Source organism: Monodon monoceros, unplaced genomic scaffold, assembly GCF_005190385.1.
Source record: "Monodon monoceros isolate NGI ecotype Baffin Bay Population unplaced genomic scaffold, NGI_Narwhal_1 Super_Scaffold_14, whole genome shotgun sequence".
Taxonomy (NCBI): Eukaryota; Metazoa; Chordata; class Mammalia; order Artiodactyla; family Monodontidae; genus Monodon; species Monodon monoceros.
The window spans coordinates 71,723,017-71,736,266 of NW_021703770.1; the positions used below are offsets into that span (position 1 = coordinate 71,723,017).

At 38.7% G+C, this 13,250-nt stretch overlaps 1 protein-coding gene across 4 annotated transcripts in view; it reads left to right on the plus strand.

Moving 5' to 3' along the window:
• PLAG1 (PLAG1 zinc finger) overlaps nt 1-8,758 on the plus strand; it is a 46,871-nt gene extending 38,113 nt beyond the window's left edge. For 2 of the 4 annotated variants that reach the window (XM_029223231.1, XM_029223232.1), the window contains exons 2-4: nt 3,078-3,176; nt 5,717-6,075; nt 6,599-8,758. In XM_029223231.1, coding sequence (XP_029079064.1) covers nt 5,834-6,075; nt 6,599-7,856 — 1,500 coding nt within the window. In that variant the 5' untranslated portion in view covers nt 3,078-3,176; nt 5,717-5,833 and the 3' untranslated portion in view covers nt 7,857-8,758. The remainder of the gene's footprint in view (nt 1-3,077; nt 3,177-5,716; nt 6,076-6,598) is intronic. The other 2 variants (XM_029223234.1, XM_029223233.1) reach the window with 1 other exon arrangement.
• The last annotated feature ends 4,492 nt before the right edge of the window (nt 8,759-13,250 follow it).

A 13,250-nucleotide genomic window follows, 5' to 3' on the forward strand; every position in this document is an offset into this window, starting at 1 on the left:
GTAAAAAACTAAAAATAGAATTACCATATGACCCAGCAATCCCACTACTGGGCATGTACCCTGAGAAAACCCTAATTCAAAAAGAGTCATGTACCAAAATGTTCATTGCAGCTCTATTTACAATAGCCAGGACATGGAAGCAACCTAAATGTCCATCAACAGATGAATGGATAAAGAAGATGTGGCACATATATACAATGGAATATCACTCAGCCATAAAAAGAAACGAAATTGAGTTATTTGTAGTGAGGTGGATGGACCTAAGGTGTGTCATACAGAGTGAAGTAAGTCAGAAAGAGAAAAAAAATTCTGTATGCTAACACATGTATATGGAATCTACAAAAAAAAAAAAAAAATGGTTCTGAAGAGCCCAGGGGCAGGACAGGAATAAAGACGCAGACATAGAGAATGGACTTGAGGACACGGGGAGGGGGAAGGGTAAGCTGGGACGAAGTGAGAGAGGGGCATGGACATATATACACTACCAAATGTAAAACAGATAGCTAGTGGGAAGCAGCCGCATAGCACAGGGAGATCAGCTCGGTGCTTTGTGACCATCTAGAGGGGTGGGATAGGGAGGGTGGGAGGGAGACTCAAGAGGGAGGAGATATGGGGATATACATATAACTGATTCACTTTGTTATACTACAAAAACTAACACAACAGTATAAAGCAATCATACTCCAATAAAGATGTTAAAAATAAATGAAAGAAAAGTTTTTCTTAACAGTATAAAAGAGAAGACACAGGTAATTTTAGTTGACATTTTAGTTAGGATTCCATGAATGGAAACTGTATTTATGTTTATTATACCAAGCCAAATAATAATGAACTCTAAACAGCTTCTGGTTTCCTTTGTTTGGGAAAATAATTAGCCACTCATAAGAACTCAGAATAATTAGGCTGAATTTAGGGAAATTAACCATGACTTTGGAATTATGTTTTGTGACAAAATGAATGAAAGTGGTATCTATTATTTTATTTCAAGCTATAAAATATGTAACTGGGGTAATTTGTAGACTATTGTAACATTTCAAATCGAGAGACATACAATTTTAAACTGTACTGAAACATTTTGACTCTAAAGGATTTTTATTACAAACGCCATTGAACAGTAAGCGTAAATAAAATTTTTATGGATGTATTTGAGATGCAATAAAATTTATATTGGTCAGGGGAAAAAAGAAAAAAATATGTAAGTTTATTGTTCACTAGTCAACTTTGGTTTTAGATTTTTTTCTACCCAAATCACTATCCACTAAGACAGATATACTAGTTGTTCTTTTAACTGCTATTTAAATTACTTAAAGATTACTTTACCAACTGTCTTTATTTAAAAGAAGTTTTTTAAATCTTAAATGTGTTTCTCTTTGGGGATCGTATTGGCAGCTCTGATAGAGAAATAGGTACTGTCACCTGTTCTCGCCTTTTAAGTGCAATGACAGGATTTATCCACTCTCAAATTGGTTTGCCAATCAGCCCTTCTCCTAGAATGCAGTAGAATAAGAGTGACGTAGGGCACTAGCCCCTTCTTGACCACATATATGCTGTCGAGATGGTCAGCTTCTCTGGGCCTCTCACCTTAAAATGGATATGGTGATAAAAGCATCCACCTCTCAGGTCCATTGAATTCCAGGGAGGTAATAGAGATGAAAACACCCTCCACTTGTAAGGTATTTACATTATCAAAATAACATAATGCACAAAATAGGCTTTCGTATTCTTAATTAGCCTACCCAAAACTTAGTATGTGCCCTGGGCAAGTAAGTATTTACAAAGTTAATTTTATTATTTTGCAATTTTGATGTGCAGAATTCAGTTCTTCCATTTATGCATGTCCTGTGCTTTACAAAAAAAATTGAGCTTTTGCTTTAACTTTTTAAACATCCTTTATTAGTCTAAATTTTTATTTTTCTTGTCTTTTAAACTATGAGAATAATGCTGCTTTCAAATATACCCTTAGTATTTTTGTAATGATGCTTGAATGCCCTCTATTAAATATTTTATTTACACATCATCAAATTCTTAAAGTATGTGAAAATTTGATTTCAGGGGAAATTAATTAGATTCGCGTTTAGAATGTTAAATAAAATTGTTTTCATTTAACCTGTCATTGGTGAATCTTATTCTAACTATTTGATTTGTATTATCCCTCTCAAGTTGTCATAATCATGATTTCTGAATGGTCATCTTCAAACTATTCAGGGTTTACTACCCTGTACTCTCTATAACAGATAATTCTGATTTTTTCCGCTTTTTGACCATTATTCTTTTCACATTTACGTGTACAGTCAGAATTATTAGATTTTTTTTCTATGCGTGTTCTTAGTCTACTGAGGATCATGCTACTAATAGCATTTTTTAAGATATTTTAAGATTTCTCAACAATGATCTCTTAAAACCAAATGATGCTTTCTTCCTGACACCCCTTCTCCTGTAGCAAACCTATATTTAACTTCCCTTGCATGCTTTTGAAATCTAAGGAGCACAGAGTTATTGCTACATTTCAGCAGCGCTTGCAGCATTCTGAGAAATAAATTGGCGGGTATCGCAGGTAACACAGGTGTAGCCCAGAAAAGCCCACGTTGCACCGGCGCGTGCCGTGTGAGCCTGGGAGGTGCTGTCCTCTGGAGCCTGCTGGCTGCTGTCAGGCTACAGGTGTGCTCTCCCCGGGAGAGAACTGCGCTTGTCTCTTCCCGAATATTATTTAGCTTAATGAAAACTTGATCCGTTTGGTTTACAAATAGTAACCCTAACATCCATTTCTCTCAGTAGGTGAGTTAGGTTTAAAAAATTAAATTGAATTTGGGAAAGAAGTGGGGAGTCATTCAGCATCACCAAATGCCATTTATCTAGGTAATACTGTTTTACTTTTTGTTTCTGCCTTAATTTGGTCATGTAAATGTGCTTTGAACTAATAAAGATTTGCAATTGGTGAAAATTAATGCATGACTCTTCAGCAGAGTACGGAATGAAAGCATGTGTCATGAAATTGCCATTCTTTGATCCTGTATTTTCCATCACTTGCGGACTGGTTCCCTTTAGAGTGTAGTCCATTCTTATTTTTTGTTTCATAGATTGGCCAAAATGGGAAGGACTGGATTCCGCTCTCTTCCACGAAGAGTCAATGGAACTGGCTAAGATCAAGGTCTGACGCTTTTTCCATCTGTCATCAGGTATGCATTGAACAGAAATCACTATAGTTTTATGCACGTATCTTTAAAGTATTTGATTGCTATGAATATTATGAATTTGGATTTTTATTCAATGTTGAGCTCGCAACTTTATGTTTATCCTGTAGTTCTTAAATGCACCTATAAGTAATTTGAGTTTTGTAATATATTGAGATAAAAGATATTGTTAGCCATGAAAAAATTTCAGCTGGTCTTAGAAAAGTGTAATATTTGAAATCTGCAATTCTTCATTGCTCAGTCTGTACATCCAAAGATAACAGAATTCATTTGTTACTCCATATTGAGGATCACCAATTTTCATATGATCAAATGTTTGTTGTTTCATGGTGCACTTTTAGTACATTCTTTTCAATAACTTAGAAGTTGTTATTTTTCTCAACTGGAATTCTCTGCCCAATTATGGTTGGGTCTCATAACACAATAATGGCAAAATACGACCAGTCTGTGAAATATTTTCAGATATTAGCTGTATACAGGGATTTAGATACTTCGCATTCCATGTTGATTTTACAGTTGAAAAATTTATCAGCTTATTTCCCACAGCGTTCTAAGTAGGTGCACAAAAGCATCATGTTAGGAAATAAGAGAGTCAAAATTATTCTTTCTTCCTGCTTTGGCAGAATGCTTTATACCAATTTACAGTGTCATTACTGGTTACAGCAGAAGAGCTGTATAGATATTTCTGAGAGAGGCAGAGAAGCTGTCTCTTGAATGAAAATATAACAGGAAAAGAACAAGTCCTTGAGATGCAGAAAAATCTAAAACCAGAGGGAACATACTGTGTTAGCAGTAGTAATGTCAGTTGCATTAATTGTGTTAATGTCAGTTTTAAACTGCAGAGGAGACGTAGGCAATTTGAACAGCGTGTAGCAAGGCCTTGCCTGTATCTACCTACTGCAGAAGAAAGGCTGTGTGAACCAGACACCAATTAATTTACCCATATGCTGTACACTTTAATCAAATGAGTGGATAATTGCTATATTTTGCCTGTTTAACGATAGCCTCTACATTAAAATGCAATAGGATCTGTTGTAATGTACACTTAATTTTACAAAAATGTAGGTTAAATTTGGAGCTCCTGCAAAAGGATAACTGGAATCTGCAAAAGTCAGATCATCCATCTAGCTCGCGGGGGCAAGTGTCAGTCTGATGCCAAAACACACGTGAAACAAAGAAATTGGTTTTCCTTGTTTTCTGAATATGTAATAGGATGAGGAATCCAATGGATTAGCAGTTGATGACAGTCATTTAGCCACATGCCAGTTTTCAATTTAAAATCAGACCTTTTTCAAAGAGGTTGCTGGTATTATTTCTGTGTCTCTTAAAAAATAAATACCTTGCTAAAAACTAGCATTCATGAACCTTGAGGAACCATTTAACTTGTTTATATCAATTGGATCTTTGGGGAGTTGGTTTCTTCCTCTGAGAAATACAGTTGATAATATTTCCTATCTCTTGTCCACAAATTTTCAAAGGTTTCAGTCAATTTAAGTTTTTGTCTAGGTAGACATACTCTTTGCCATACAATATATACATTTCCTTCCTTCTCACAGCACCGATAATGAATTGAAACTCTGACACACCTTTTACAACCTGACACACCTCTACACTGATGCATCCCTGCACAGGTATTGTGCTCTAAGCCACAAGGCCCACTGGTGTGCTCACACTCACACGGGTCACAGGTGTGTCAGAGACTCTGGTCCCCCAGCTCTGGCTCTTCCACTCACCTCGGGTGCCCAAAGAACAGCATCATTTTCTGTGATGTGAAAAACGATGGGGAAAATTACTTCAGCCAAATCATTGCTTCCACCCAAGAGACAGGGAACCCTGATCCTCATCTAATGTAACACCAAAAGGTTTTACCATTTCAAGAATGCATGTTTGTTACGAAGACAAGTCATTTCTGCTCTTGACTCAGAAATCCCTCTGTGTGTGATGACACTGGTATAAAGAATCAATTTTCAATTTGGGCGATGCGTTCAACTCTTTCAGGCCTCTGGTGTCTGTGCCTTGAGTACTCCTTCCCTGGACTAAATGGTTCACAAGGTGCCTGAAAGAGTTTTCGGCTGCTAATCTATATTTTCCTATAACACAGAGCGTGACTAGACCTGGCTTGCACAAATTATTGCACAAATGATTTTTAGACATTAAAATATTTGCGGAAACATTTTTATGTTCTTAGCGAGATTTATGTTCTCTAGTCCCTTGTAAAAAGTGAAGCTTTAATAATGCCACTTTTAGTGTCATGTCTTGATGCTTCCCGAGAGTTCCTGACTGCTTTCCCTGAGTACGACGTTTGTCAGGTGGGATTTCAGGGGATCTGTGAACTGTTCATTCTGAGCAATGCGTTAATATGTGTTTTGACAAATATAAAGAAGCCTACAGATATTACATTAGACCAGCTGAATCCATTTTATGGTTTCTTTTTTTTTTTAATTCAAAAGCATCACATAGCAAATAAAACTTTTAAAAATTAAATCTAGTTACAAACTAGTTGTTTCTTATTTTTTTTTTTCCAGTCCCTTTTTGCTTTCTTTTACGACCACATGAAACTTGAGAAGCCACCTAAAGCTAAATCATTTAGTGGAGTTGGGCAGTTCCCAAGTGTCCAACAAGAAGGCCTGGTTTAGGCTGCGATGGCCACTGTCATTCCTGGTGATTTGTCAGAAGTAAGAGATACCCAGAAAGTCCCTTCAGGGAAACGTAAGCGTGGTGAAACCAAACCAAGAAAAAACTTTCCTTGCCAACTGTGTGACAAGGCCTTTAACAGTGTTGAGAAATTAAAGGTCCACTCCTACTCTCACACAGGAGAGAGGCCCTACAAGTGCATACAACAAGACTGCACGAAAGCCTTTGTTTCTAAGTACAAATTACAAAGGTATTAAACTCTATTTGTCTTTCAGATTCTATTTTCTATTATGTTGGCCATTTGAAGCCATTGTAAACGTATATATTTGTATCCACATCTTTCCGCTGATTTGCAGAGAGAAATGTTAAGTAGATTAGACGTTGGCTAGTTTTAGCATTCTGAGTCACAGACTTTTATGTGTTAGTGTTTTTGGATTTTTTTTTTTAATGCAATGCTTAATGAGAGTAGAATTTCCGTTTGTACAAAAAAGAAATTGCAAGAAAAGGGTGTGGACATTAACGTGAGTATATTCAGCCTTGCTCGTTAACGTTTGTAATCGCTAAAAACCAGTGAAAACTAAAGTGGCGACTTAGACGGCTCCAGCTCTGCAGTGTTTAGGTGTGGTAACTACCCTCGTAGCACATGCGTATTAAGTTAAAAGAGTGTCCGAGCCGAGGGAAGTTCTGGGTTAGCCTAGCAGCTTAGCTTCCGTTTGAACAGTGAGGTCGGGCGGTTTTTGTCGTGATGCTGACAGAATATGTCTGTGTTCAAGGCACATGGCCACGCACTCTCCCGAGAAAACCCACAAGTGTAATTACTGTGAGAAAATGTTTCACCGGAAGGACCACCTGAAGAATCACCTGCACACACACGACCCCAACAAAGAGACGTTCACGTGCGAAGAGTGTGGCAAGAACTACAACACCAAGCTCGGGTTCAAGCGGCACCTGGCCTTGCACGCGGCCACGAGCGGCGACCTCACCTGCAAGGTCTGCCTGCAGACGTTCGAGAGCACGGGCGTGCTGCTGGAGCACCTGAAGTCCCACGCGGGCAAGTCGTCGGGGGGCGTGAAGGAGAAGAAACACCAGTGCGAGCACTGCGACCGCCGCTTCTACACGCGCAAAGACGTGCGCAGACACATGGTGGTGCACACGGGAAGGAAGGACTTCCTCTGCCAGTACTGTGCACAGAGGTTCGGGCGCAAGGACCACCTGACACGGCACATGAAGAAGAGTCACAACCAGGAACTCCGGAAGGTCAAGACGGAGCCCGTGGACTTCCTGGATCCCTTTACCTGCAACGTCTCCGTGCCCATCAAGGACGAGCTCCTCCCGGTGATGTCCTTGCCTTCCAGCGAACTGTTGTCGAAGCCGTTCACAAACACACTGCAGCTGAACCTCTACAACACTCCGTTCCAGTCCATGCAGAGCTCGGGATCTGCCCACCAGATGATCACAACCCTGCCTTTGGGCATGACGTGCCCAATAGACATGGATGCTGTCCACCCCTCTCACCACCTTTCTTTCAAATACCCGTTCAGTTCTACCTCATACGCCATTTCCATCCCCGAAAAGGAACAGCCGCTGAAGGGGGAGATCGAGAGCTACCTGATGGAACTGCAAGGCAGCGTGCCCCCCTCTTCCCAGGACTCTCAAGCATCGTCGTCTAAACTAGCGTTGGAGCCGCAGATCGGGTCGCTGGATGACGGCACGGGGGACCTCTCCCTGTCAAAAAGCTCGATTTCTATCAGCGAGCCCCTGAACACAGCAGCGTTGGACTTTTCTCAGCTGTTTAATTTCATACCATTAAGCGGTCCCCCCTATAACCCCATATCGGTGGGGAGCCTTGGGGTGAGCTCTCCGCAGGAGGAGGCACATTCTTCTGTGGCTCAGCTCCCGCCACAAACCCAGGAACTTCCGGATCCTGCCGGCACCATAGGTCTGGGCTCTCTGCACTCGCTGTCAGCAGCTTTCACCAGTAGTTTAAGCACAAGCACAACGCTGCCACGCTTCCACCAAGCTTTTCAGTAGGTTCCACGATGCGGCTCCGTTACAGCAGTGTGTGTGTAGCCCTGCCTTAGGTGACCATTTTTATTTTAGTGCCTACTTGCAGACAGTATAAAAATTTCTGCTTCTGTATAGTACCAGTTTTCATTAAGCCAGTATAAAATAGAAACTAGCTTTTTAAATGAGCTTGGGAACCATTTGTGTTCAGTTATGTTTACCTGGGTGTTTTGTCCTGACTCACTGCCAACTGTCACAATTTAAGATGATTTCTCCTACAGGAAAGCCATTATTAGTAGTAAAGTCTTACCAACCCCGTGTTCCAATTACTGTTAGATCTTAAATTTTTCATTTTTTGTCCAATAACAATGGCTCTACCTTTTGACATTTGGCTCATTAAAACATTTTGCAAGAGAGTTAAATTTTCTAAAATGTATATGAATGACCTGAGAGTTGTAAAATTTCTACTAGCCTCTAAATGGATTAATAATCAAAAGCTTCAGATGAATTAAGAATCCAGTCTGGGGACATGACATATGTTTCTTAGATAGACCATAATTTCAGGTCAGTATATTTTGAAGACTTGCTATCGGCTGGCTCAAATGTTTGCCGTCTTTATTATGCACATATAAGGAAAACAAAACCGAAACACAAAGCACCAGTATCTGTAGCAAAAAGAGACCCCTAGTAAGGTGACACGGCATTCCACGTTACTTAAGAGTTGGCCTTAATTTAGTACACAGGATGTTTGCCACGTTTTATACTTCTTGCTCTCTTTTCGTTCGATTCACACTAATAGTGTATGGCGTCAGAGTCTTCAGTCAGTCTCTGGATGGATCTCGTTCGTCTTTTCCACCTTACATGGCCAGAGGGTAGGTCAAGCACAGCCAGCGGTTTTCCTTGGATTGTCATTGTACAGTCGGTCCAGAGTCCAGAGCCGCTGGGGAACACAGGTGTGTTTATCCCGGCAGGGGATGGGGGGAGGGGGGCGGAGGGGACGTGTCTCCGCTTCTAGGGTGAGAGACCCTAGGCAGGGAGACGGATGAGAGACCTGCAGCTCTGCCTGGGAACTTGTCTGGGGATCGCGTCCCCTGTCGCCAGGGTGGAAACGAGATCCCTTAGGAGTCAAGTCAAAGCACATCGCTTATGTCACTTCTTGCTGAATTTGAGGCAGTTCGCGGTCCCTAAGCACCAAAAACAGAAAACAAAACAACAGCCCTGCTCCCATGGCATCTTTCTTATTCAGTGTTAATTCATCTTTCCTTGCTATTTTTGGACGGAGACTTTAATGTTAAATGCATTCGAAAACTATTTGAGGAATGACCACAAAGTCTTAAGCGACTAAAAATATATACAGTAAAACCCCACTTTTACACGTCCCTGGGAAATAGGAGGAACGTTGCAAATAAGTTGATTTTGTAGAGGGAGGGAGAAAAGTAAAGCAAAACAAGCACTATCTTAGTGATTGTGAAAAGAACAATCGAGAACATTGTGTTCAATGAATACAGCAGTTACTATGGGCTTTCTTCATGTTAGGCAACCAGCATATGTTCTCAGAGGTCGAATTATTATTCTGTTTTGCTAATAATCAGTTGGGGCATCAACCTAAGAAACATATCTAGTAAGCACTTGTTAACACCTTATTTGGGGACCCTGTCTGTTGGGGTGGGTATGAGGAGGGAGGGTTTATAGAAGAGTATATATCTCTTTAAAAAAAAGAGAGAGAAAAATATTTCTGAGCACTCATCTGCCCTATGTGGAAGCTTCTTTTCCCTTTTATAGGGCCAATTATCACTGCAGATTTCGATGTTTACCAAGAATTCCTAAAAATGAGTGCGGATTACTGAATAGAATACACTATTTAAAATATTGGGGAGTAGTATAATTTGTGGAGACATGTAAATTGTAATAATGTAAATGGGGGTTTCACTATATATATTATATGTATGTACACACACGTCGCACTTCATAGAATCAAAGTGGCTCTTAAGGAGCTTGGGCTCCTGTTATTTTATCATGCTCCTATGTTTGTTTGTTTGTTTTTTTTAATCCTAGGAGCAGTAGTTTTTATACGTATGTATTTAAATTTTATTATTAAAAGTTACATTTTATTAAAAAAAAGTGTGTTCCAAAGGCATTAAAATTATATATGTTAATAAGGAAATACATTTAAAAATTTTTCAAACTGCTCCTAAGCTTTTGATTAGGGGAATATTTGCTCTGAAAGTAGGCGTTTAGCTCTGCTTTGTTTCCGCCTCCTTTAGTTTCTATGAAACAGATTGCTTACTTAAATCACTAGTTGAATGATTAGTGTTCAATATTGCTTTAATCACCATTGAAAAAAAAAACAGGAGAAAGAAATCTGGTGACAGAGCACAAATAAATAGAAAACCTATTTTTAAATAGAAATCACAAATACAAGTGTGGAAGCACTACTTTATTTTGTCTAAAATTTGCTTAAAGAGAAGTCAGAATAACGAACTGAGACGTTGGCCTTAGTAGGCTGTATTTCACTGCTAATAAAAAAAAATTAAAAAGGGAGTACCATGATTTATTAAATAAAGCATTTTGGAAATGGGGAATGGCGCCACGTAGGTATGTATATTTTTAGCCTAATTCTCGCCCTGCGTGGAATTCAAATACGTGGAGGCATATCTTCCAGGGCACCAGTGCTAAAATTGTGGACTCATATTTTCATATGTACACCCCTTTGCCTGTTGCTGCCCCACAGACTTGAAATAACACTTCCAAGTAAGAGGGAATTCAGCTAATTTGTTTTTTAAATTGACTGTAGCGGTCACTAAACCCCTTTTGAGAGAATCTATATTAAACATGAGGCTGACTCATTTATTTTAATTGCACAATGGTCTGACAAGGCTGTAACACCGAACTGGCTCTTTTTTTTGTTTGTTTTCCTAAAAAAAAAAAAAAAAAAAAATTGACACATTTTTATGTCAACTGGATGTGATTAAAAATAATTGTTGCCAATGCTGTTTTCATTCTCCGGTGGCCAGAATCATCATCCCTGGAATTTCTAGTAGTGCCTTTGCTTGGTTTAAAAAAAAAAAAAAAAAAAAAAAAAAAAGGGATTATCATTAAGTAAAAATATTTCAGTTTAGAATTTGGACCTCAGACAAGATATTGAACCTCATTCAGTTTGACCTTCCATGTGTTTGTACAAATTAGATCACCAGACACAGAAAGCATGAGTGTGGAAGGATCTTGACACCGTAAGCAATATTCTCCACCGATGGATGCAAATACCATCTTTATAGCTGTTGGTCACTGTTACCATGTGCATCTTAAAATCCTATTAGCAGGTTCCATTTTTCAGAACGTTGTCCTGGCTGATCATGCACTACTCTTTGTGCAGCTTTTTCATTTCATTTCGTGTTTCTTCCAAGCTGTGTATTTTTGCCTAATTGTTGCTTGTGCTTTTACTATTCTTAGTCACTTGTGGAATATAGTGACATATTGTGTTAATTTGGACAGTAGCGGTTTTTAAAAACCATATACTGACTGAAACATGAGCCAGAGCTGATTGCTTTATGAAGCTAATAATGAATGTTAAAGAGTACATATTTTCAGGATCATTCATCTAGAAAGCAATACACATATATAGGCCAATATTTTTTTACAAAATAGAGCTTGGTCAACCTCTATACTACACATATTACAAGATATAGCACTTTCAAAACGAATCTAAACCTTTACAGAAACTTTCTTATAGGTTATGCCTTTTATTTTAAGACTTATTATAATTTGTTTCAAGTGCCATTAGGTGATATATATGTAGGCCTTTGATATATAATGCTTTGTGTTCAAAAATGGTAGATGGTATTTTAAACAGGTACATTTTTACAGTGTTTTCTTATCAATTTGCTATATTGCACAGAATCAGTGTGTGTCTTTTCATAAGGTTTTACAATGGTTTATTTTTTTACAAGGTTTACGTGTCTCAAAACACACTGTCTTCCCAGTATGTAAATTAAAAAAAAAAAAATACCAGTTCACCCAAGTTGCTTCTAGCCTACTGAGATCCATGTGGCGTTGGAGGAGATCTTTCAGATACTGAGTATTCTTCATTAGCAGTGGCAGACTGTTATCTCTGAGAAATGAGTGCCTACGTTGACCTTGTCTTATTTTTCTCATACTGTGTCAGCAGCTGTCTACCACACAGATAGTCTGCTGTGATCCCATAGAGCCACATAAGTTGTGTTGTGTAGTTCTGTGCTAAAAACCCATACAGAGCTCCTTTCTGATCATCTAAATCGAGATGATCCCACCCACAATGGTAAAGGCACGCTCAGATCACCCCCCAGGCCCTTCTCCAACGTTGTCAGCCCTCTGAGGATGGAAGGCAGTGTCTTTTGATAAGTTATCTAGCTTAGAAATAACAGAACTATTGCTAATGTATAAAACACTTCATTGTATAAGCTTCAGTGGTACAGATGAACCAGAATGAATGTGTATCTTCTCAGAAGCACTCCTTCAATATTCTGTTGGATCATATGCTGCTAATGTAACTTGGGATACAACTCTTCATGGTGCTACAAACTTCTCTGTCTCATTCAGTCGTGTCTTTTTTATCCATAGGAAAAAAAGGACTACATTAGGCGTAAAGGTGTACAATATATTTTTATACTGTGACTTCATTTGTCTTTAACAAGACTTTTACACCACCCACAACAATGTATTCATGTGCACTTGCAAAAGGAAATCTCGGACGTGCAGATGTTACCAGAACAAAACCCAGCTTTGTCCACAAGGTGACTATAACTCAGAACGAAACGTGGGCTTTATGATATGGTGTGGCGTGAAGAACATGCTGTATGTTACTAACAGCCCTTTGAATTTAACAAAAACTGGGAATCCATTCGGAAATGGATTGCATCATGCCTGAACATAAGCTGGACTGCTGAGATTGTATTTTTAGCTGATGGAAAAAGTGTTTGGACTAGTACTCTAAAAATGTTCTAATGATAAAGTTTTGAGTCAAAATAGAAAAGAAAAACTCTGCATTCCAGGCTGAATTTTGTATATTTTTATTGCATTTAAAATCGCTATTCTGTGATATGGGAAATCAAGTGGCTTATCATGTATATCATGTACTTAAAATGTATTCACAAACTACTGTTGTATTTGTATAAAATATAGACAAAGATCGTATTTTGTGTGTGTGTATAAGCTCTGTAAATTAGCAGTCACATTATGAAGCTGCAGCGATAAGTACATTTTAAACATCCACACCCAAAGGGGTAGCTATTTATTGTCCAGTTACCCAGATATAAAATATTAATTTGCTGCTAATTAAACAAGAGTGCTGCCGCTTCTTGTGGCCTACAGTGTTATGTTTGCTGTAAGAAAAAGATATGTGAACTCCACAAAATATATGAATAAAAATTATAGAATGGCTTTAGA